The sequence below is a fragment of the Zootoca vivipara genome, chromosome 5 (genome assembly GCF_965207765.1).
Source record: "Zootoca vivipara chromosome 5, rZooViv2.hap1.1, whole genome shotgun sequence".
Classification (NCBI taxonomy): Eukaryota; Metazoa; Chordata; class Lepidosauria; order Squamata; family Lacertidae; genus Zootoca; species Zootoca vivipara.
Window position 1 is genome coordinate 716457 of NC_142588.1, and position 23700 is coordinate 740156.

General features: G+C 45.2%; 1 protein-coding gene across 3 annotated transcripts in view; it reads left to right on the plus strand.

The window, feature by feature from the left end:
• The window catches only part of PARVB (parvin beta), a 47743-nt gene extending 26106 nt beyond the window's left edge, over positions 1–21637 (plus strand). For all 3 annotated transcript variants that reach the window (XM_035137882.3, XM_088669920.1, XM_035137883.3), the window contains exons 3-13: positions 1721–1791; positions 3984–4086; positions 5484–5624; positions 6093–6208; positions 8748–8806; positions 10371–10390; positions 10984–11045; positions 12342–12410; positions 13982–14083; positions 17853–17925; positions 20214–21637. In XM_035137882.3, coding sequence (XP_034993773.2) covers positions 1721–1791; positions 3984–4086; positions 5484–5624; positions 6093–6208; positions 8748–8806; positions 10371–10390; positions 10984–11045; positions 12342–12410; positions 13982–14083; positions 17853–17925; positions 20214–20290 — 893 coding nt within the window. In that variant the 3' untranslated portion in view covers positions 20291–21637. The remainder of the gene's footprint in view (positions 1–1720; positions 1792–3983; positions 4087–5483; positions 5625–6092; positions 6209–8747; positions 8807–10370; positions 10391–10983; positions 11046–12341; positions 12411–13981; positions 14084–17852; positions 17926–20213) is intronic.
• The last annotated feature ends 2063 nt before the right edge of the window (positions 21638–23700 follow it).

Here is a 23700-nt window from a genome sequence, read left to right on the forward strand (position 1 = left end):
GGTTGCGCGTTTTCAGGTTGCGGACTGCGCTGAACCCGGAAATACCAGAACGGGTTACTTCCGGGTTTCGGCTCTCGTGCATGTGCAGAAGCGCGAAATGATGTCACACGCAGAAGTGCTGAATCGCATCACGTGTGTGCTCAGATGCGGCGCTTCAGGCTGCGAACGCTGCAGGTTGCAAATGTGCCTCCTGCACGGATCACGTTCGCAACCCAAGGTAGGACTGTAACTCTGAATAGATTCAGCAGCGTAAGGATATCAACCAAATGAGTCTGCTAGAACAATGCCTTGTGCCCTCTTCTTTTTTTAAAAAGAAAGAGATACGCATTTATGGACCTCTCTGGGAAGCATATTCTATGATACAGCAAATATTTCTTGCTCATCCCCACAGACCGTTGCAAAACATGGATAAGTATACATTTAATTAACATAAGAACAGAGTTAAAATACACACCCGGGAATTACACTTACTTTGAGTTTAATCAAATTAATGAGTCACCTTTATAGTCCACTGCCATTTGATTCAAAGTACTTGCTCGGATTTCCTGGCAAGAAAAAGAAAACACATTTTAGCAAAAGCAAGGCTTAAGCGGTGAAGGAAGCCTTCCTTGTGCGAACCCCACCCAGGTTTGGGAATGGTATGTGCCCCTTGGCTTCTGCATTTTGCTATATCTGCACTGCAGAGTGGGAAGGGGAGGCCCCTTGGCACCCTGTTTCAGCATCCAGCTGCAGCCCTCAATCCTCAGCCATGGGGCAACACCAGGCTTATTGTGTGACAGCCTCTGAATTGGAGCCACTGTGTCCAGGGGTATGTTTATTAGCCATGGTATTGAGAGGGTGCCTTCAGGCAGATTTACTCTCACCCTTTTTTCTTTTTCTTTTTCGTCTCCTCCTCCTCCTCCTCCTCCTTTCTTCTTTTGCCTCTTCTTCTTTTTTAAAAAAGAAACAAAAATCTTAGTAACCCACTCCACAAGACTTTTGTGAGGACAACCAAATACAGTGGTACTGTGGTTCTCGAACTTAACCTGTCCTGGGAGTCCGTTCGACTCCCGAAATGGTTCAAAAACCAAGGCATGGCTTCCGATTGGCTGCAGGAGCTTCCTGCACTCAAGCGGAAGCTGTGTCGGATGTTCGGCTTCCGAAAAATGTTTGCAAACCGGAACACTCACTTCCAGGTTGGCAGCATTCGGGAGCCAATTTGTTCAGCAGCTAAGCCGCTCGGGAACCAAGGTTTGACTGTACAGAAAATAAAACATGCTTTGTGAGTTTATTATAGGACTCCCAAGTCCACTGACACGGTAAGTTTTCCATTGGAGCAGAGTGGCAGTCCTCACTCTCTGCCATCTTAAGACAACAAAGGAAAGGCTGGATGATGAAAAAGGGAACTGATCACCCACTTGCCACTCTGAGGAGCTGTGCCTTGAGGACTAGAAGGGTCAGGTCACTGTGTTGCAGGCCGTGTGATCGAAAGGCCTGTTCACAAAAGGGTGCGGCCAGTTTAACTTTGAGGAAACTAGCCCTGTGTGATCTCGCATCCTTAGCCATGCCACGTCCCCCGTGATGGCTTGATCCCGCTTCTAACTTTGTACCATGACTGGGTTCTTCCGCTTATGAATCAGGCCGCATCTGGCTTTTGAGAACTGGTCTCCAAGGCAGTGTGCTTGTCTGTGTGTGTGTCCCCTGATGGCTCTAACTCAGCGCTTCTCTTCCAAACTGGCAGAGGAGAATGAAGAACGCACCATGATTGATCCCAACTCAAAGGAGGAAGCCAAATTTAAAGAACTCATCAAGGTAAGGGCTTCATTGATTAGTAGCTTTGCCTTTCTTTGCTGCAAGAACACACACACTTTTCCAAATTGGAGTGGAAAACTGGCTGGATTTGCAGCTGCTGCTGCCTGCCTGGAGGTGGTAGAAAGGACGGTACCCTTTCCGATTCAATGCAGGCTGGGAAATCACATTTTTAATGTGTCCCCCCCCCCTATTAAAAAACAAAACTGCACAGGCGGGAAAGTCACAGCATTTCTGTGAATCATTCTCTGTGACTTTGGTTCCACAGAAGGAGTCACCATCAAGTTGGAGATAAAAGTGTGTCCTGAGTAATAATAATAATAATAATTTATTATTTATACCCCGCCCATCTGGCTGGGTTTCCCCAGCCACTCTGGGCGGCTTCCAACAGAAAAATAAAACACAATAATCTATTAAACATTAAAAGCTGCCTTCAGATGTCTTCTAAAAGTCTGGTAGTTGTTTTCCTCTTTGACATCTGTTGGGAGGGCGTTCCACAGGGCAGGCGCCACCACCGAGAAGGCCCTCTGCCTAGTTCCCTGCAACTTGGCTTCTCGCAACGAGGGAACCGCCAGAAGGCCCTCGGTGCTGGACCTCAGTGTCCGGGCAGAATGATGGAGGTATACTGGACCGAGGCCATTTAGGGCTTTAAAGGTCAGCACCAACACTTTGAATTGTGCTCGGAAACGTACTGGAGTAATGAAGCTATTGATATCTGGTGGTGACCTCTTCTAAAGCAAAGTCCCAGAAAATGCAGCTTAAGTCTTGTCACCCGAGGAAGCATGTGGGTGGTAGATTCAGAGCTGCAGGCACTGTGCGTGTTTGGAAATGATTAAAACATTAACTGTCATAGCTTTGGGCAAGACCAACTGTAGAATCAAGTGCAGAACAGAAAGAGAATTATCTTCTTACTGGGCTAAAGGAAGATCTCCCTGGGGTTATCAGTCATAGCTGACTTGCAAGTTTCCCCATAACTTGGAAGGTAGCTCAGATGGAATAATATGATCATTTTTAATTAAATAGCTTAGACTAGTTTGAACGATCTGGTGGCAGTCAATGGAATGCATCTTGAATTAAGTTCTGTAGTGCACAATGGCTTTGCAAATCGTTTTGGATCTTCCAATGTATGTTGGTTTTAAAATTATGCACACCCCCGTAATTTACAGAACTTCAGGACTGGAAAATCACCTTGCCTGAAAAATCTTCTCTCTTTGCAGAGCCATAACTTAGCCACACATAAGCTTTCTTTTGTTTACATCTGTTAATCCACAAGTAGCATTTATATACTGTACTGAGTAAAGTAAATTCCCAGTTTGTCCATTTGCTTGGCTGATACTGATATTTTTAGTTGGTTCTCTAGGGTATAGGTCAGGGATGAGGAACTAGATCTAGTTGGTGAGCCAGATTGCTATCTCCCCACCTTTTGTGGGCTAAGTTCTGACTGGTGGGTGGAGCTAACCTGTCAATCAATTGATGTCACAGTCGAAACAAAATAAAAAAAAATTCCTTCCAGCAGCACCTTAGAGACCAACTAAGTTTGTCATAGGTATGAGCTTTCGTGTGCATGCACACTTCTTCAGATACACTGAAGCAGACACTTATATATAGTCAGATGGTGGGGGGGGAGGTATTACTCAGAAGGGTGGAGGGAGTGGGTGATTGACAGACTCATAGCTGTTGATGACCGTTAACGACTGCAAATGGTCTACAGGAAAAAGTGGCAGTCCTCACTCTCTGCCATTCTGAGTAATACCTCCCCCCCCATCTGACTATGTATAAGCGCCTGAGGACTTCTGCTTCAGTGTATCTGAAGAAGTGTGCATGCACACGAAAGCTCATACCAATGACAAACATAGTTGATCTCTAAGGTGCTTCTGGAAGGATTTTTTTTTATTTTGTTTCGACTACGTCAGACCAACATGGCTACCTACATGTAACTTGATGTCACAGTGACATCAGACAATCCTTATTTGCCTGCATGGGGCTTACAAGTGTTTTGCAAAGTGCTATTTTTGTGAGATGCAGCTGAAGAATTTAAATCTAATACAGGAAAGCTGGCACCATAATAGATTTCTTAGTTTCCCAGAAAAGTCTGCTTGACTTGAGGTTTTCTCACCCCAACCCCTTAAAGGATAGAAACTAAATAATGTATTAGGACCAACCAAGTAATCTATACTTTTTCTTTATTGTCCCAGGTTTTAATTGACTGGATAAATGATGTCCTGGTTGAAGAAAGAATCATTGTCAAGCAGCTTGAGGAGGATGTCTATGACGGGCAGGTGCTACAGAAGCTCTTGGGTGAGCTGCTGCTGCTGTAGACAGGGGGCAGTGGACAGAGTGCTGGAGCTGGACCGAGGGGAATCTGGGTTTGAATCACCACTCAGCCATGTTGGTCGCTGAGGAAAAGCAGGCTTTGCTAAAACAAAAGGGCTGTGTTTTGGACTTCAGACTAATGAAAAGGAGGCAACCGTACACTTTTGCTTCCATTTTTGATTGACCGTAGTTCACTATTACAGTATATCCATAGTTTCAACTGGTCAATCTTCAGTATGTTTTCTGAGATAAGCCAGTTGTGCAAACCATGGTTTGAGGTTAACCATGGTTTGTCAAACCGAACCAAGATTTGGCAAGCTTTGATTAATCAAAAAGTGGAAGCACAAGACTCTAAATTTAGTCTCTCCTTGTGGCCATGCCAGGTGAGGAGAGAGATGGTTCTCATAATGCTAAACTGTGGCTTAGCGTTATGTCCAAAGTGGCCCAGTGAGTATCGCTTTAGATCCAGTCAAGTCATTGTCTGCGCTTGCACAGTCAACCATGAACATAGCCCATTTCCTCTCTTTGCATTAGCTAGCAGGGAAACAAGCCAGGAAGTTGCAGTTAACTATTCCTTGGTTAATGTCTTTGAATCAAGCCAGTGCATGAAGCCACAGTTTACGATTCTTGGCTTCTTTGAAAGCCTTGAACCATCATTCCCAGTTTACACATAATGGGAAGCTTGACTCTCATGAAAGGGGTGAGCAAAGGGGGCGTCCAGGTGCAGATCCTGGTTTATGAAGCCAGGATTTGAGTGGTGTGAGCCAGATGAATGAGACCGCCTTAGTTTTGGGTCTGTGGTAGCCTGACCCCTGAGGTCCATGATTGATTACTGTAATATGCTTTATGTGGCGCTGCCCTTGTATCTGGTCAGGAAGCTTAACCGTTGGGCAGGAGCCGAAACCCCTTAAGAACTGTCTGATCCCTTGCGCTCCACCCTGATCACTGAGATCCTCTGGTGGGTCACTCCTGGTGGTTCCCCCCATCCCTGGGGTTTAGTTGGCCTCCGCTGGCGGCCAACCCTTTAGTATTGCAGGCCCTGTCCTGTGGAACTCCCTAGCCCTGGGCATTTGGCAGAAGCTACCCCTCCCTTCTTTCAGACATGTTTTGGAAACCATCTTTGTTTATAGACAGGCCTTTGAATAATTTTTCTCTTTTTAACCAATCAGATTTTAGTGGATACTTTTGCTGATTTTATTCTTATTGAAATGTAAGTGTGGCTTATAACCACCTTAAAATATAAATAAATTTCAATTTTAAAAAGCTGGTGGGTTTGTATCTGGCCAAGTGAGGAACTGGCTGCAGGGGGGGGGTCCATGTCCCCCATCCCTTTTGCACTACCTGAAGAATCTCGTTTCTGCTTGTCTGTTTTCCCAACCCAGAGAAACTAGCTGGCCGTAAGCTGAACGTGGCCGAAGTGACGCAGTCAGAAATAGGCCAGAAACAAAAGCTGCAGACTGTCCTGGAAGCTGTCCACGATTTACTGCGACCCCATGGCTGGGCTATCAAGTGGAATGTTGACTGTAAGAAGCTTGTCTGGGTTGGGTTCGTTGTGGGGCAGAGTTGCTCCACTGCCAGGCCCCTTTTGTTTGCATTCAGAGAGCAAGACCAGGGAAGATCTTTGCTTGAGACCCTGGAGAGCTGCTGCCAGTCAAAGTAGACAGTACTGGGCAGGTAGACGCACATCTGCGTAAGGCAGGCTGGTGTGTTCACAGAATTCCCCCCTGCCCTGGCATTGGGCAGGTTAGCAAAGGCAAAACAGTATTCTGCAACTCGTGTCAATGATGCAAAATGGCTTGATTTATGCCATTTAGTTCATTTTGCATGATTTCTGCCACTCGTGGGGAGGAGCAAGTTGCCATACAGGACCCTGAGGCCCCACACACTGACCACTCAAAGCTCTCACCGATCCAAAACTTACCCGGAAAATGTTTTTCCTTAACTGCCTTTTAAAATTTGCGTGTCTCAATATATCTGTGTTTCCCTTCAAGCAATCCACGGCAAGAACCTGGTGTCCATTCTCCACCTGCTGGTAGCTCTGGCGATGCATTTCAGGGCTCCCATCCGACTTCCTGAACATGTTTCTGTGCAAGTGGTTGTTGTAAGGGTAAGGGCATGCTGAATCCTTATGTATGTATTTCCTACAAATGTTATCCTGTTTTCTGAAAGTTGGTTACACTTTAAAGTGCTCTCTCTCACACACATACCACCTCAGATGTCTGGACTCCATAGCCGAATAACAGTACTCGGGGGTGGGATCAAGCTGCAGAACTGGCCTAGACCTAATTTGGGAGGTTTGCAAATAATAACGTCTAGAAAGCTGATGAACGTTTTAATCAGGTTTTACTCTGTTGCTGTTTTAACTTTTGTGAAAGTCTTAAATGGTTCTTAATTCTTATTGATAATTTTATTGCTATATCTTTTTTGCAAATTGCTTTGAGGCGTTGGGGTTTGTTTTAAGAGTCAAGCGATAATCAGTCAGTGAAATAATAATACAATAAACAATTGCTCTGAGAAGAAATGGGGAAGCGTAGGCAGTCGTGGTTTAGCATTATTGGCCACATGTTCTCCTGCCATCAGATTAGGAGTGGCTAACCTGTGGCCTTCTAGACAGTTATAGAATCATAGAGTTGAAAGGGATCCAGAGGGTCATCTAGTCCAACCCCCTCCAGTGCAGGAATCTTGACACATGACAGTCTCCCATCCAATTTGAAACCATACCAGACCCAGCTTCGTTTCACAAATGTGCTAGCCGTTTTATTGCTGTACCACTAGGAGGGTGTTGGGCTCCAACTGCCAGATGCCACATTCAGTGTGGCTCAGAGTTCAGGGATAATGGGAGTTGTAGTCCAGCAACTCCTAGCACTCCCCATTAAAACCACCCCTGCCTTAGGCATACCTGAGATTTTCTGGTCTGTCTGTTCTGGCACATGGAGCCAGATGTCAGGGCATTAGGGCACTTTTCAAGGGTCAACAAGTCACATAGAACAGGTATTCATAGTTTCCTCTCTAGTTGGAATCATTTTAAATATAAATAATTAGTTGATTTAATTGTTAACAAATTGCTGTCAGTTCTAACTGCTTGTTTCTATACATTCCGGGGCTTGTAATTTGGCTGCCAGCCTTTTTTTTAGAGATACCTCTTTACAAGATTGACTTATGAAATGTGTTGTCCCAGCGGAAATATTGTACACACAACCCACTCCCAGCTGGGGAAAGGGATCTGATCCCTTAGATCAGGCACCCCCAAACTCGGCCCTCCAGATGTTTTGGGACTATGATTCCCATCATCCCTGACCATTGGTCCTGTTAGCTAGGGATGATGGGAGTTGTAGTCCCAAAACATCTGGAGGGCCGAGTTTGGGGGTGCCTGCCTTAGATACAGAGGGCTTTTTGGATTCCAGAAATCTGGGAGCAAAGTGGCTCTTCTGGTTCTGCAGAAATCAAGGAAGAGAAAAGCAAGGGTTGGGTTGCCCCTAAATCATCGCTGCATGGAAGCACTCCTGTTTTTCTTGCCTGTGGCTGTTAAGAGCTGCATACATTTCATAATTGAGGAAGGTCTGTGCTATGTTTGGATTTTTTTTTAACTTCTGTATTGGTAACAGCTGTAGCTGTAATATGCTAAACAAACCGTTTGCCGACGGTGGTTGTTTTCTGTGACTTGATGTTACTTCTTAGGGGTTGTGGGAGAAGAAAACAATTTGCCATAAACGGCACCGGTCGATAGATTGATGGTGTAACTTTGCAAAGTCCCCAAGGGTGCAGGGCAATTTCCTCGCATCTATAAACCCTCCACAGAATGTGAGAGATTAATACATCTCCCTGGCTTCAGAGGCCTGTCTTTCATTTAAAGCTGTGGTCACTTGGGAGTGGGGTGAAATTGTTTTGCTGAAGGCAAAGGAGAGTGCGGCTGCCTTCTGGCCTTTGGATTTTCAAAGATGCCTCTGCTTGATTATCTCCATTTGTTGGAGGAGGGAAAAAGAAGAGACTCCTGTCAGGAGAAACAACATACGGTAGTTTAAACAGGGCGTCAATCTCCTTGTTGCTTTTGAAAGTACAGTATTTAAGAAAGGCACCCCTAGGTGGCACAACTTTTAGGTTAAGTGGGGATTTCAGAGCCTGCATGAATGCTTTCTCTTGCTCAAGAGAAGCAAAAGAACACATATTTTAGAATGCTTTTGTATGGTCATTCGCCATGGGCCAATACAGATTCTGACAGAGAAGAAGAGCTTACAAAGGACTTTGCCTTCAATTGGAACACTACTTTTATCTTTTTCTTTCTCCTCTGGAATCATCAGCTAATAATTAGGGCTGTCATCTTGTTAAGGAACTCCTGTTTGTTTTAACCAACTGTTTGTTTCAGTTGTATGTAGTCACTTTGAAGAAAAAAGGGTGTTTTTTTAAAAAAAAGATAATGCATGTCTGCGGTGTGCCTCTTCCGCTTGTGAGAGAAGACGGCCTTTTCAGAGACGGGTGACTGCCACCCATAGCTTTCATTTCTACTTTAAATTAAAAAATAACGGGCACTGTTAATTGCTTTTACATGACCGACGCCTGATTTTGTGATGGGGGCAAGCAGCCTTTTCAGTCGCAATTTAGGCAGAATTTAGTGTTGTGCCACAAACATTCTCCTTTCTGTCTTCCAGAAGCGGGAAGGTCTTCTCCAGACAGCCCAGGTCACAGAAGAACTCACCACCACCACCGAGTAAGCCCTTCTCCTACCCTTCGCTCATGGGGAGTGCTCAGAAAGTTCTCGCCTGGGATCATCTGGGACAGCCATTGTGCCCACTAAATAGTTATCTGGACCTTTGTAGACCATTGTAGTAGGTAAAGGTAAAGGGACCCCTGACCATTAGGTCCAGTCGTGACCGACTCTGGGGTTGCGCGCTCATCTCGCATTATTGGCCAAGGGAGCCGGCGTATAGCTTCCAGGTCATGTGGCCAGCATGACAAAGCCGCTTCTGGCAAACCAGAGCAGCACATGGAAACGCCGTTTACCTTCCCACTGTAGAGGTTCCTATTTATCTACTTGCACTTTGACGTGCTTTCGAACTGCTAGCTTGGCAGGAGCTGGGACCAAGCAACGGGAGCTCACCCCGTCACAGGGATTTGAACCGCCGACCTTCTGATCAGCAAGCCCTAGGCTCAGTGGTTTAACCCACAGCGCCACCTGGGTCCCTATTGTAGTATGTACTCCAGTGGTTTTCTGCCTTGAAGGAACTCGTGCGTGCTGCAGACGTTTCTGCGGACATATTCTAGGGTCTTCCCTTGGTTGAGGTGGGGCATCAGACAGACCTGTTGGGCCTCTGTTGCCTTCTATGAACGGAAAATAAAAGCTAAGATACATCTAGTGGCCCTCCTGCTGATCTACGTTGCGTCATAGTGGTGGGCAACCTGTCTCGGGACTGGGGGCACTTGCCCAGAATTATATATCGTCATTCATTGAGTAGCACCAGGAAGACAGACAGTGAAGTGAAGGAGAATTCTTCAGGCATCAGAATTTAGGAGAAGGCAGAACTTGATGCCTGAAGGATACAATCCAGCTTTGGATGCTTTGATTCAGGCAGCAATACGTCTTGGGCCAGCACTGACTGCCCCCCCGGGGGGCACAGGGCCTTGGAATTCCCATAATTCATCCTCAGGGCCGGTGCGTCCATTTAGGCCAACTAGGCAGTTGCCTAGGGCGCGAAAATGAGGGGACGCTGGCCAGCCTGCCCCGCAAATACCCTGCGCCACCGCCGCCCTCCCACGGCGCACACTCGCACTCCTCCTGCCTATGGAGGGGACGTTGTGAGCTCCTCAGTGGCTGTAGCGAGCGAGTGGCGACAGCGCCCGTAGCTGAAGCCTTCAGCTATGGGTGCTGCTGCTGCCACCGCCGCTCGCTCGCTCGCTCGCTGCACTTTTGGCTTGCGCTCCTCCCGCCTATGGAGGGGACGCAGCGGCGTCAGCAGTGCTGTGCGTGTGTCATGACGCATGTGCCCGGGGGCGCACCAGAAGGTGATTTTGCCTAGGGCGCATAAAGCCCTAGCACCGGCCTTGGTCATCCTCCTTGGAGCTCAGATTTTAGTATAATGGTAGTGGTATATAAGAAAATTGTTCTCTGGCCTTATGGGGTAATAATTTTGCCTTTCATAAAAGATTGTGTAGCAAGATTGATCTTGGTCTGGGGTGGGGTGGGGAGATACCTGGGTTTTCTTATTCAGTTGTGGGCTCTTAGGAACCCATTATTAATGCACTAACAAAGCATTTTCTAAAACTCTGATTTGCAGGATGATGATGGGTCGATTTGGTAAGTACAAGATTTTAACTCGGAATATAAACCCATAATAATGATCCGTGTGCAAGTTTCGAAAAGCAGTAAAATACAGTTGCATTTCAAATGCTGTCTCTTGTTTAGTTTGTCTCACCATTTAGGAGTTGCCCTAAATCATGTTTTTGTCCAAGGTGGCACATTAAAACAATTCTCTCGTTCTCCTTTTGCTCTGTCTTCTTGCATCCCATTTTCTCAGAAGGCTATTTACGCTTGCACTCTGTGCTTATTTTCATTCATTCATTCATTTCATTTACAGTATATCCCAACTTTCCTCCACAAAGCTCAAGGTAGCATACATACTTCTCATTTCATCCTCACAACAACTTGATGAGGAAAGTTAGGCTGTGAGTTTCATGGTTGACTGGTGAATTGAACCTTGGCCTGCCACACCCTAGTCTGATCCACTAACCACCACATGACACTGGCTTTCCTCTTGCTCAGTGAGTCCATTACAAGGGTTCCTAAAAAAAGTACGGAATAAAAGTAGTCATCATGCATATCTTGCTTCTGTGAATTTTCACTAAAGTGTTTATTGATTTGTTAAAACCTTGTTCTCTTTCTCAAACCAGAACGAGATGCTTTTGATACACTCTTTGACCACGCTCCAGATAAACTAAGTGTCGTAAAAAAGGTAACATGCCATTTGTAAATAATAATAATAATAATAATAATAATAATAATATTTTATTTATACCCCACCCTCCCTGACCAGAACCGGGCTCAGGGCAGCTAAATCCAATAAAATTACAATAAAACGTAAAAGAAAAAAACAGTTAATTAAAATACGGGTTAAAATACATACAATTTAAATTTAATGGGCCAGTGGGCATTTCCCCCCACTCTCTTCAGATGTCTTGCTTTCACCAGGATTCGTCTAAGGACACGAAGGAGCAATGGCTTTTTAGGTGCTGGGCGATTATTGCAGGATGCCTGCTCCTCACGATTACGACTTTTTTTGCAGCCTCCACGCGAAGTTGCTGGCACAAAATTTCCAGCCTTTATTTGCCCTCTATTTACTGTTTCTGGCAAAGATCTTTTGTCACGTTACTGAGAATGGGTGTTTTTCCTGGGATGAAAAACTTTAAAATGACCAGCAGCCTGGATGAAGCAAAAAGTGAAGTGCCTCTACCTCAGCCTTTGCTGAACTCCACTTCTCCTTCCTTTCTACACTTTGACCCCTGAAGAGTCAAACCACGACAGGGAAACCTATTTGGGTCTGAGGGCCACCTCTGGGCAGCCTTCTGGCAGCCACTTGCCAAGGGCGGCTGGGCCAAAGGAAGGGGTGGGTGGAGCAGCAAATGCAACGTTTACATTTTGTGCAGTAGGCAAGTTTCTACACCCACTCACTCACTCACTCACTCGCCCCTCCATCCTCACAAGCAAGAGGCATTCATCAAAGGACAGCCAGGCAAAAACCCTCAAGAGCCAGGCTGCAGAGGCGTGTAAGAAAGTTTTGCCTTAGGCGGTTTGTAGAGTCCTGAGGATTTACATTCTTCCTCCCTCCCTGTTGCTTGTTGGTGAGTCTGTCGATTGAGGAGCTTTCTTGTGCTGAAAAATGTTTCAAAGCAAGCCTCCTTGAAAGGTCCAAGTTGTCTTTCATCAGATGCTTCCAGAGCACATTTCCCCAGGGGAGCAGCTTTGCTGGAGGATGCCGCTTGCGTGGGCAAAAGACACTTCATGGGAATCAGTCCACGTTCCATTGAATTCCAAATATAATAAACCTGCCAAAGTTTCCTTCTCCATAAGCACAAGGTTTACAAATGGGTGGTTTTGTACTGTGAAAGTGTTTACGTTCCTTCTTAGAAGTGTCAAATGAATAGCGGTGCGGTCCTAGGCACGCCAGTAGATGGGCTTAGGGTTGCAGCCTTGATCTGCATATCGCTGGTTCATTAATTTCCTTACCTGCTGTGTTCTTTTTCCTTTTCAGTCCCTGATCACTTTTGTGAACAAGCACCTAAATAAACTTAATCTGGAAGTGACAGAATTAGAAACCCAGGTAAGAGGCGTTCCTCAGTCCCAGCGTTGACAGTCAAACCATGCGTTCAGATATTTTTGAACATCTTCCTTTTTAAAATCAAGAAATGAATCAAAGTATCTGCAGGAGGCTGTAAATGTTATTAGATGACTGGGGTTTAAGCATGTAAACTTTTCCTCCAAGACTGTTTTTGCTGATAAAAAACTTCTCTCTCTAAGCTGCTTTCCCACTCAAATATCTGAGCCTGAATACAGGACCAGTTTAAGCTACATCTCTGCCGTAGGTAAATATTACATCCCCTTGTCTTTCTCCCCTGGAGAGTTTTCCCCAATTTCAACCCAATTTCCCTGTTATATGTAGCTGAACGGGGCAAAGGGGAAGGACTGAAGTTACATAAAATATCCCCATCTTTGTTCTTGAGGCAACATGGTCTGGAGAGAAAATGATCCCCCCTCCTTTCTGAGTTTTCAACTCCTTTCCCTTTTCCATGGAAGCAAATGGAAAGGTAGCTCCATTTACTTCTATGGAGGGCCTGTAAGGGGGCCACAAATGTCTCCACATCTCCCACCCCTTTATTCCAAGGGTCTAAGGTGGCCCCTCAGCACCTAGACCAGGCATCCCTAAACTGCGGCCCTCCAGATGTTTTGGCCTACAACTCCCATGATCCCTAGCTAACAGAACCAGTGGTCAGGGATGATGGGAATTGTAGTCTCAAAACATCTGGAGGGCCAAAGTTTGGGGTTGCCTGACGTAAAGGGACACAGGTTAGCTACCCAGGTCCAGACGAAGGCAGAAGTAATGTAAGCGCTTAAATATTAGCAACAGTAGTGAAACTCAGCTTCCTGTCGTGCTCCCCCTGTTCTTTTTGGCTTGTCAAAATATGCAAGCAGGTGGTAGAAAGGGTATGCGCAGTTGAGACGCGGCAAACAGAAAAACCTTAAACTGAAAATGAGAGGCAAGTACAAGACCAATGAGTTCAATCTTATTGGTCTCAGGATTTCTTGGTAAAAGGGGTCTGTAAACTTTTATTTGCACTGTAGCAAATAAACTCACCTTGTCCATTTTAGTTGCTGGACACCATCGCAGTCTTGCCCGAAATGTATTTATCCTAATAACAGGCAAGCCAAGTTCCTATTTAACCTGTTGTGTTCTGCATCTCTTGCTGCGGCACGAGGAATTAAATACGGCTGCCTTGGAAGGACAACAGTTGAATATAAAGTTGGCATTTGATAGATTGGTCCGTCCCCCCCCCCCATAGCTGTCAAGTTTTCCCTTTTCTCGCGAGGAAGCCTATTCAGCATAAGGGAATTTCCCTGGAAAAAAGGGAGAACTTGACAGCTATGGTCCACCCCCCCCCCCTTGCACACTTGGAAACACCCTTTCTTGTTTCACTCGCTCTTCTTTTGCATTTTTCTTCACCTCCATCCTCTGTGGGGTAATAATAAATCAGTAAAATCCCTGCAAACACCAATTGATGCCAGCAATTCCGACCAGAGCTGATGTGCCCAGGAGATATTGATTATTGATTCAGCTGATAGTTTGCAGGCAGCACTCGATTGATTTCTCTTGGGGTCACTCATGTTTCTCTTCAGTTTGCAGATGGCGTCTACCTGGTGTTGCTGATGGGTCTCCTCGAGGACTATTTTGTTCCGCTCCACCATTTCTATTTAACACCTGAAAGTTTTGATCAGAAGGTGGGTAGGAATCCCAGCCAGGCAACTTTGGTTTGCTGCATTCATATTTTTTTAATAAAAAAATCTATTAATTTTCCAATTAAAACACAATTATATCACATCCATTATTTCAAATTATACAAATACATATCAATTAAACCGAATGTTATGCCAAATCATAAATTTTTTTTGAGTTCCCATGCTTCAAAATTTGGGGATTGCTGATAACTGTCCACACTGCCGTCTTTATTCTAATGTCCAAATCTTCACTCAAAATCCGTAATAATCCCGATCTTTCCCAACAGTCCCTCTATGTTTTCTTTCTTTCATTCAATTTTTCCACAGCTGCTGAGATAAGCATCAAATGAGATTTAACACATATTCATTCTCCTGTGTGAATGGTTTGCCGCATTCAAATGAGCCTTCCATCTTCATATTTGCCACTAAAGCCAGAGTGAAACCAGCAGGTTCTCATAATGGCGGCAGAGAAGCTGCATGGTTAGCATTTTATAATTCTGTTAAAGGCTCTGAGAAGCTTAGCCATGAATCTTACCTGGAAAACCAATTAATCCAGCAGCTACTGTGCAGCCCGCAGCTTCACAATGATGTATTAGCTGCAGGGGTGTATGAGAGAAATCTAAAGATAAAATGGCCTGCAAATATAATTTGAAGAGAAAGTAAAGTCTCTCGAGTCACCCTTATCTCACAGACTGTGCTCCAATAGAGCAGCTGGATCTGTGTGCACAGGGCACTTGAAAAGGCCATGATCCTGCTGATCCTTTGGGAGGGACAATGGGCAAGTGAAGGGGACAGAATCCGCTCTCTCACACAAATGGCTGGTGGGGGGAATCTTGGCTGCTCCTCCTCTCCTTGGATGTGACTGAAAAATCTCATGGGCAGTGCCTGTTGATCCATCTTGCCCCCCCCCATCTTCCACGAGGACGTATCTCCTAACTGAAGAGGAGGAGAAAGCCCCCTCACATGCACACAGTGGGCGTTCTCCGTTTATTTTATTTTTCTTTTGAGGATTTATAAAACCGTTCCTAAGAAATGAAGGTGGTGTGCAACAGCAATGCTAAACAACCAACTTGCATAGTAAAAGTAAATCGATACATTGCAATCTAAAAAGCAGAATTCGAAAGCCTCCAATCACACAGTGTACACTATAAAACAGCCGAGTCACTCTTTAGTGTACAGAGAGAAGCTCTCATTGGTCACCTTAAAGCAAAATTCTGGGCACTTGTCTGAATTCTATTTATTCAAGTGCTGGGGAAAGCTTTGCAATTCTGTTGCTGATAGCAAAGAAGTATGCCCTTTTAAAATAGGTCGAGGGAGGTGTTATTTGGGTTGTTGTTTTTATTTTGATTATGTACTTTGTGGTTTTATATTCTGATTTTCCCCTGTGAACAACCCTGAGACCTGCAGGTATAGGGTAGTGGTATTATTATTATTATTATTATTATTATTATTATTAAATTTATATGCCACCCCATACCATAAAAATATAAAACCGCAAAATACATAATCAAAATAAAAACAACAACAACCCAATAACCCCTCCAAAAAACCCTGCATTTTAAAAGGGTATAGGATAACCCTAACCTTGATACAGTAATAGGGTATTATAATAATAACAGTGAAGTCTGTAGCTCAATGAATTCTATGTGCGCCGGAACTGCTGAACCAACCTTGCATTATAAAAATATCGAAATTCCACTATAACATGTATGAATGAGTATTAATTCATAGGCTGGCTTGCATAGGAGACCTTGGAGCCCCTGACGGGAAGCTGTATGTGTGCCAAGGAAGGATAGAGCCTCAGTTCGTACTCAGTTTGTACCACTGTATTCTGCTCTGGTCAGACCTCACCTGGAGTACTGTGTCCAGTTCTGGGCACCACAGTTCAAGAAGGATCCTGACAAGCTGGAACGTGTCCAGAAGAGGGCAACCAAAATGGTCAAAGGCCTGGAAACGATGCCTTATGAGGAACGGCTTAGGGAGCTGGGCATGTTTAGCCTGGAGAAGAGAAGGTTAAGGGGTGATATGATAGCCATGTTCAAATATATCAAAGGATGTCATATGGAGGAGGGAGAAAGATTGTTTTCTGCTGCTCCAGAGAAGCGGACACGGAGCAATGGATTCAAGCTACAAGAAAGAAGATTCCACCTAAACATTAGGAAGAACTTCCTAACAGTAAGAGCTGTTTGGCAGTGGAATTTGCTGCCAAGAAGTGTGGTGGAGTCTCCTCCTTTGGAGGTCTTTAAGCAGAGGCTTGACAGGCATATGTCAAGAATGCTTTGATGGAGTTTCCTGCTTGGCACGGGATTGGACTGGATGGCCCTTGTGGTCTCTTCCAACTCTATGATTCTATGATTCTATTTTGTGTTGGTTTATTTAGAGGACTTGTACGTTGATTTGCCCACAGTGTTCCAGGCGCCTCTCAGTCAAGTAACATGTCCAACCATAAAATTTGGCCGAGGGAGCCGGCGTATAGCTTCCAGGTCATGTGGCAAACCAGAGCAGCGCACAGAAACACCTTTTACCTTCCCACCGGAGCGATACATATTTATCTACTTGCACTTTTTTGGGGGGTGCTTTCAAACTGCTTGGTTGGCAGGAGCAGGGACCGGGCAACGGGAGCTCGTCGCGGGGATTCGAACCGCCGACCTTCTGATCGGCAAACCCTAGACTCACTGGTTTAGACCACAGCGCCACCCACTGTGAGTAGTTTTAATTAAAACCCTTCCTCCTGTGTGTGGCCCTTGCAAGAATTGGTCCTTTCAAGGTAGATGGCAGCAAGGAAGCGAGCTCTTTTTATCTACCGTAACTGCAGAAAGAGACCCCCCACCCACTGCGGTGCATTTGCACAAAACAAAATGTTCCTCCAAAGCTTGCCTTATAGACAACCTACTCCAGTCTTTAATCAAAGAGAATATTCTTCCCATTCCCATTCGCTGCACTTTGATCCATATATCATGAATGAAGCCTGTTTTCATCAGAATGACGCTGATGTGTCATTTACAGCCCGGTTCATATATGATCTCCTTGCACGGGCCAGTTAATTACCAATAACAGTTATTGTGGCTCCCGTCACTTCTGACAGCTGAACTCGATGTACCAGTCATAGAATCATAGAATTGCAGAGTTGGAATGGACCATGAGGGTCATCTAGTCCAACCCCCTGCAATGCAGGAATTGTTTGTCCAATGTGGGGCTCGAACCCACAACCCTTCATGTGACATTTCCTGGATTTTAGCACTTCCAGTTGTTGCGGGGATGAGGGGGGATGTGTTTAATGCTGCCGCACAGATATTGAAAGTCTCTGTTTTTGGAAAGCTAGCATTTCAGGGAGAGTGTTCCTCTCTGATGTCCAAGGGTTCATATATGCAGGGTTTTTGCTTCATTTTTTCTTTTTTTTTACATGAAGTATTCACACATACATGTGATGCCAACAGCACCTTCAGCAGGGACTCAGCCGCATGAAATTTCTGTGCTTAGAATTCAATTCCAGGCCTGACAATGTCTGTGGCTGAAATGAATGAGCTTCCACCGGGCATATTACATTGATCCGTGGGGTCACCTGAACAAGTCCTAAAGGGTTTAAGCAATGTGATTTTTCTTGAAAAAAGATGATACATTAACCACGTAGACTGACTTAAGAATCCTGGGGAACACGCATCCAGGGGTACGCTAAGCAATATGAGGGGGGAAACGGGGGGATGAGGGGGTCTTTTCATCCCACTATGAAAATTTAAGAACTTTTTTTTTGTGTGGCTGGTTTGTTTTGCAGGTTCACAATGTTTCCTTTGCTTTTGAACTGATGCAGGACGGAGGGCTGAAGAAGCCCAAAGCTCGACCAGAAGGTATCGTGCGCAGGCCTGAGTTTCACTGAAACAAGCACATGCTCAACTGGGCATGCATGTTGGCAAGCATGGGAGGGATTTAAATTGTTGGTTCTCCCAACTGCAGCAGCATCTCTAGCCATGTCCACGTGGGCTGTTTTTCTACAGCTTTCTCCTAGGCTTCATTCTCAAGATGGTTAACAGCCATAAAGTGTAGTCTAAGGCTGAATTTCCATGGCCATGTTTTCCAGGCAGTGTCACTAGCAGAGACTGGTCTATCAGGGCAAATGAGCTTCTGTCCCACCCATCTCATCCTGCTCCCAAAGAGCCCCCATCTCCCTGTATTCATGCTAACAACCAGCTTAGAGGAGGGCACAATTGATTGTCTTCCTGCTCCTTAGTCTCACTGTTGCTCTTGTAGAACTCAGCAGAGATGAGGAAGGTGAGAAAGCTGGAGTTAGTGGGCTCCGCCTCTCGTTGGCTCTGTCTCCATCTATCGTTGGCTTCCTTGCCTTCCACCCACCAGGCAAAATAGCCACCGACCACCACTGAGTGAGCCCCATGGAACTCAGAGGAGCCACCTTGGACCAGATATTGCAGGGGCCTTGCCCAGCACCATGCAGCTTCAATGGCCGTGTCTCCTCTTCTCTCGCCTGCCTTGGATGGGCTCCTGCGCTCGGCTCAGCAGTTCGGCCTCCTCCAACCCCTGAATATTGGGGGAGCTGAGTCCCCTGCTGAGGAATATTGAGGGGGCTGGCGGCACTTCCGCCCTCTAGAGTTGGCACACCTGAACTCAGTGGAATTTACAGTGGTACCTTGGTTCTCAAACTTAATCCGTTCCGGAAGTCTGCTCCAAAACCAAAGCATTCCAAAACCAAGGCAGCAATGCAAAACAGATTAATCCATTCCAGGCTTTTAAAAATAACCCCAAAACAGCAATTTAACATGAATTTTACTCTCTAATGAGACCATTGATCCATAAAATGAAAGCAATAAACAATGTAAAAGGTAAAGGACCACTGACAGTTAAGTCCAGTCGCAAACGACTCTCGGGTTTCAGTGCTCATCTCAATTTACTGGCCGAGGGAGCCGACGTTTGTCCACAGACAGTTTTTCCGGGTCATGTGGCCAGCATGACTAAGCCACTTCTGGCGAAACCAGAGTAGCACACGGAAACGCTGTTTACCTTCCCGCTGGAGCGGTACCTATTTATCTATTTGCACTTTGATGTGCTTTCGAACTGCTAGCTTGGCAGGAGCTGGGACAGAGCAATGGGAGGTCACCCCGTTGCAGGGATTCGAATCGCTGACCTTCCGATCAGCAAGCCCAAGAGGCTCCGTGGTTTAGACCACAGTGCTTATAAAACAAAACAATAGCCAACAGCTGCATTGGACTTTTGGCTTCCGAAAAATGTTTGAAAACCGGAACACTTACTTCTGGGTTTTTGGCGTTTGGGAACCAAGGCGTTGTGAGAATCAAGGCGTTTGAGAACCAGGGTACCACTGTACTTCTGAGTAAATACGTCCAGGATTGCACTGTTAATCTTGTATCAAATGTCATTTGATGCCATAACATTTAATGTGTTTTTAATCTTCTGCTTAGTCATGATTTGTGGGCAATGCGGAGGTTTAGTGTGCTGGCTAAGACAACTTTCTGTCCCTCATGCAAAGATAATGAAAGCTGAGTGAATGAGCTGTGGTTGGGAAGGGTTCCTGTGCTATGGCCCACAAAAGGACTTGTTTACAAAATCCCCTCATTAGGAGGGAAAGCATGGACCAGCACTTTCTCCTGTTTGCCTACAGATGCTCATCGGCCTCCAAGATTGCCCAAATAATCCATCCCCTACAAATTTGGAAATCCCCCCCCCAAATAGTTTCCAGAAGCATTGTAAATACTTTTCTGTTTGGAGCAGGCTTGTGTAGGTACAGGTTTAAAATATGAAGCTGCCTTAAATTTTCAGGCGGTTGGTCCAACAGTTTAGCAGCTTTATTACAAGAATAATATATTCTGTAACGTTCTAAAATTTGACTATTTTCTCAAATGTGCTTATGTGTTTAAACTTCCCAGTGAGTCTCTGGAAAAGGCATTTCAGTTCAGTGTTCAAATAAAATTCATTTGCCATTCCTAAGAGAGTTGTTTTAACGGGAGTTTTTATTGTTGTTGTTGACGTTTCTCATAATTTTGTATAAAGGGAATTGCACGGGGGCATTTTGGTTTTAAAAAAAAGCTTGTTTAGCAGAAGACCATTTTTAATTTCGTAAAAGTCAAGCTCTTAACCTAAAAATCTCTCTCTCTTTTTAATCCCTCAGATGTTGTCAACTTGGACCTGAAATCTACCCTAAGAGTTTTGTACAACCTGTTTACAAAATACAAGAATGTTGAATGACTTGGAGACCTCCCGAGACTCTAATCTCCGCAGCATCTTTTTAGCGTGGAGAGGAGGAAAGAGACCTTCCCTTTTTCTTCCTTCTGTGCCATTTGCTGTGCTCCCTGGTGCATGATGGTGCCTCTTCTTTTATTAGCATTATCTGCCTGTAACTCTTCTATGCTTTGAACCCACTTTGAAATGTAGCTTTAATTCCTTGAACTACCCACAGTGTGCCTGTTGCTTCTAGAAGGCTCCCATGTGTTGCATTCAACACAAACACCTTCTTCCATTAGTGTAGATTGCAGTTAGGATGAATTCTGGTGATGAGAAGATTTGAAGTGGTTGATGAAGGAGTGCTAGGGTGCCTTTTATCCAGGTAATGGGCTTCTGGGTCCTTCTCTCTATTTCAACTCTCCAGTGAACCCACTAGGAGGCTTTAGGCTGGCCACTCTCAGGGTCCACATATGCAATAAAGAGATAATCGTAATCATACTTACAGGGTCATTGTAAGTAAACACTGAGATCATGAATGGGAAGCACCTTGAAGACTTCCAAGTGCTATAGGAATGCTAACCAGTAAGTAGCTGCATTTTCCTGTCTCCAGGATATACTGTTGACGCATATAAAAAGGTATGGGTGAAACCGATGTTGGTTGGAGTGTGGAATTTAATTCATTTTCAAATGTGTGCAGCTATGAGGTAGGAAGTAGCCGTAATCTGTTTGTGAAAGGACCATTCTCTCCTTCCAACTTCCAAACTTTCAGAGGGGTGCGTGCATCTCCTCTGCTCCCTCCTTTACACCCCGATTTCAGACATACGTACCCCAACCTACAGCGGGTGGCACTGTGGGTTAAACCACAGAGCCTAGGGCTTGCCGATCAGAAGGTCAGCGGTTCGAATCCCCGCGACGGGGTGAGCTCCCATTGCTTGGTCGCAGCTCCTGCCAACCTAGCAGTTCGAAAGCACGTCAAACTGCAAGTAGATAAATAGGTACCGCTCCGGCGGGAAGGTAAACGGCATTTCCATGCACTGCTCTGGTTCGCCAGAAGCAGCTTAGTCATGCTGGCCACATGACCCGGAAGCTTTCCCGCGGCTCCCACGGCCAATAATGCGAGATGAGTGCCGCAACCCCCAGAGTCGGTCATGACTGGACCTAATGGTCAGGGGTCCCTTTACCTTACCGCAACCCTATTCATTAAGCCACTGTACAGCTTAATTCATAATACGATCTCTTTTCAATTATATTTTGTTATTTTGAGATTGTGCCCTGGAACTCTTCTATGTAACTTTTGGAGTCCTTGTCTACCTTTCTGTCTTACCCTCCTACCATTCAGTATTATTGCCACTAAATACACTGTGAATCTCAGATGGAATGGCTGCCTGGAGTTTTTGGTGTGCTTTGGTTATATCCAATGAAATGCCGATCATGCATTGATGATGGGCGAATGTGTCGAAAACAAACCTCCCTACTTTGCTGGTTTTCAAACAGGGTTTTGGAAGCTCATGAGAGGGTCTTCAGTGATGGATGAGATTCCCTGAAAAGCAGGTTGCATACCATTTAACTGCTCAAATCTTCTGGGGATGGTTTGGGGGTGTTTTCTAGGGTGCACTTTCAATAAGCTCAGTAGGCTGACTGATGCCTTGGGTAAACTGGCTGCACTAAAATACAACCTGGAATCTTTTCAGGAGTGTTTATTTGCTTTGAGAATATTCAGATATTGGAACATGGACTGTACATTTTTCAGAAATAAGTTGTTCCCTGAGGTAAACTGCTTGAAAATTGCTGTCAGAGAGCAGTCTCCCCCAACTTGATGCCTTCTGGATTTTTCTAGACTGCAATTCCTGTCTGTCCCAGGCACTGTGGACCCTGGTCAAGGAAGTAGGAGGATGCATTCCAAAAACATATGGAGGGCACCAGGATGGGGGAAGACCCACACAGAGCATTGTGGGGCTGAATGAGGTGCTGTCAAAAGCTTCATACAGCGGTACCTCGGTTTATGAACACAATTGGTTCCAGAAGTCTGTTCATAAACTGTGAAGCGTTCATAAACTGAAGCGAACTTTCCCATTGAAAGTAATGAATTAATCCGTTCCAGATGGGTCTGCGGAGTACTCAACCTGAAGCGTACTTAACCCGAAGCATGGGTGTAATTGGTTCCGGAAGTCTGTTCATAAACTGAAGCGAACTTTCCCATTGAAACAAAATAAAAAAATTCCTTCAGTAGCACCTTAAAGACCAACTAAGTTTTTATTTTGGTATGAGCTTTCGTGTGCATGCACACTTCTTCAGATACCATGCACACGAAAGCTCATACCAAATGCACACGAAAGCTACTGAAGGAATTTTTTTATTTTGCTTCGACTCAGACCAACACGGCTACCTACCTGTAACTTTCCCATTGAAAGTAATGGAAAGTGAATTAATCCGTTCCAGATGGGTCTGCGGCGTTCGTAAACCGAAAATTTGTAAACCGAGGTGTTCATAAACCGAGGTTCCACTGTACAATACTTAAGCTAATACAGTGTTTCTGAATATAATGATTTGTTCTATGGCAATTGTATTATGCAAACAATCTCTGTGCTTGCTCCATACATAATTGGCGTGAATTTCAAGCCCTCTTGTTTTCTGGATGATAGAAAAACACTTTGTTTCCCTTCACATGCTGTGGGGAGCTTATTTCATTCGGTTTCCTTCTCCAGCTGGTATTTTGTCATTTTTTTTTTAAAAAAAGCAAGCTAGATAACATTTCTGCAGAGCTTGGAGCCCCCTTGGAACAACTGGTGGGTTTCATCACAGTGCCCAACAATATTAAGGAGAGCTTAGTATAGTTAAATGTACAAAGAGGATTATGCTGGCATGTTAATTTGGATGAAGGCTCCTTGAGGGACATGACTATTAACAGGGGGTGGGATTATTGGATTGAAGCTGTTACTAAACATGTAAATGGTGAGGATTACAGAGACCTTTCCTGCCAAATCCTTGCCTTTAGGCTCTCTTTTCCTTAACCTCACGAATGTAAAGGACAGGCTGATGAGTGCGCCAGGAAAAGCGGGGTTGGAGTCTGACTTGGGAGAAGGTGGCATGACTTCCGGCAGGAGGCAAGGGTCAAGGCAGGGGGAAGCTTCGGAGATGGAGGGTGGAGCACAGGATGGGTCGGAAGAAGAGGAGAAAGAGGCAGGTCAGGCAAGGGAAAGGGAGCAGGGGGCCGGGGCTTCCCCACCCTCTCCTGTACCACTGTCTCCCAGAACCAGGAGGGGATTGAAATGGGATGAGCATAGGAAGTTGTCACACGGGAGTAGTCTTCCGCTGTGTGTGTGCAGGTACATACCAAAGCGATGGAGAGAGAGAGTGGTCCCCTGTTCCTGCAGTTGTTCCATTGAGCGTGGACCTGGGAATAGCTGCCCAGACACTAGATGGGTGTGTGTGGG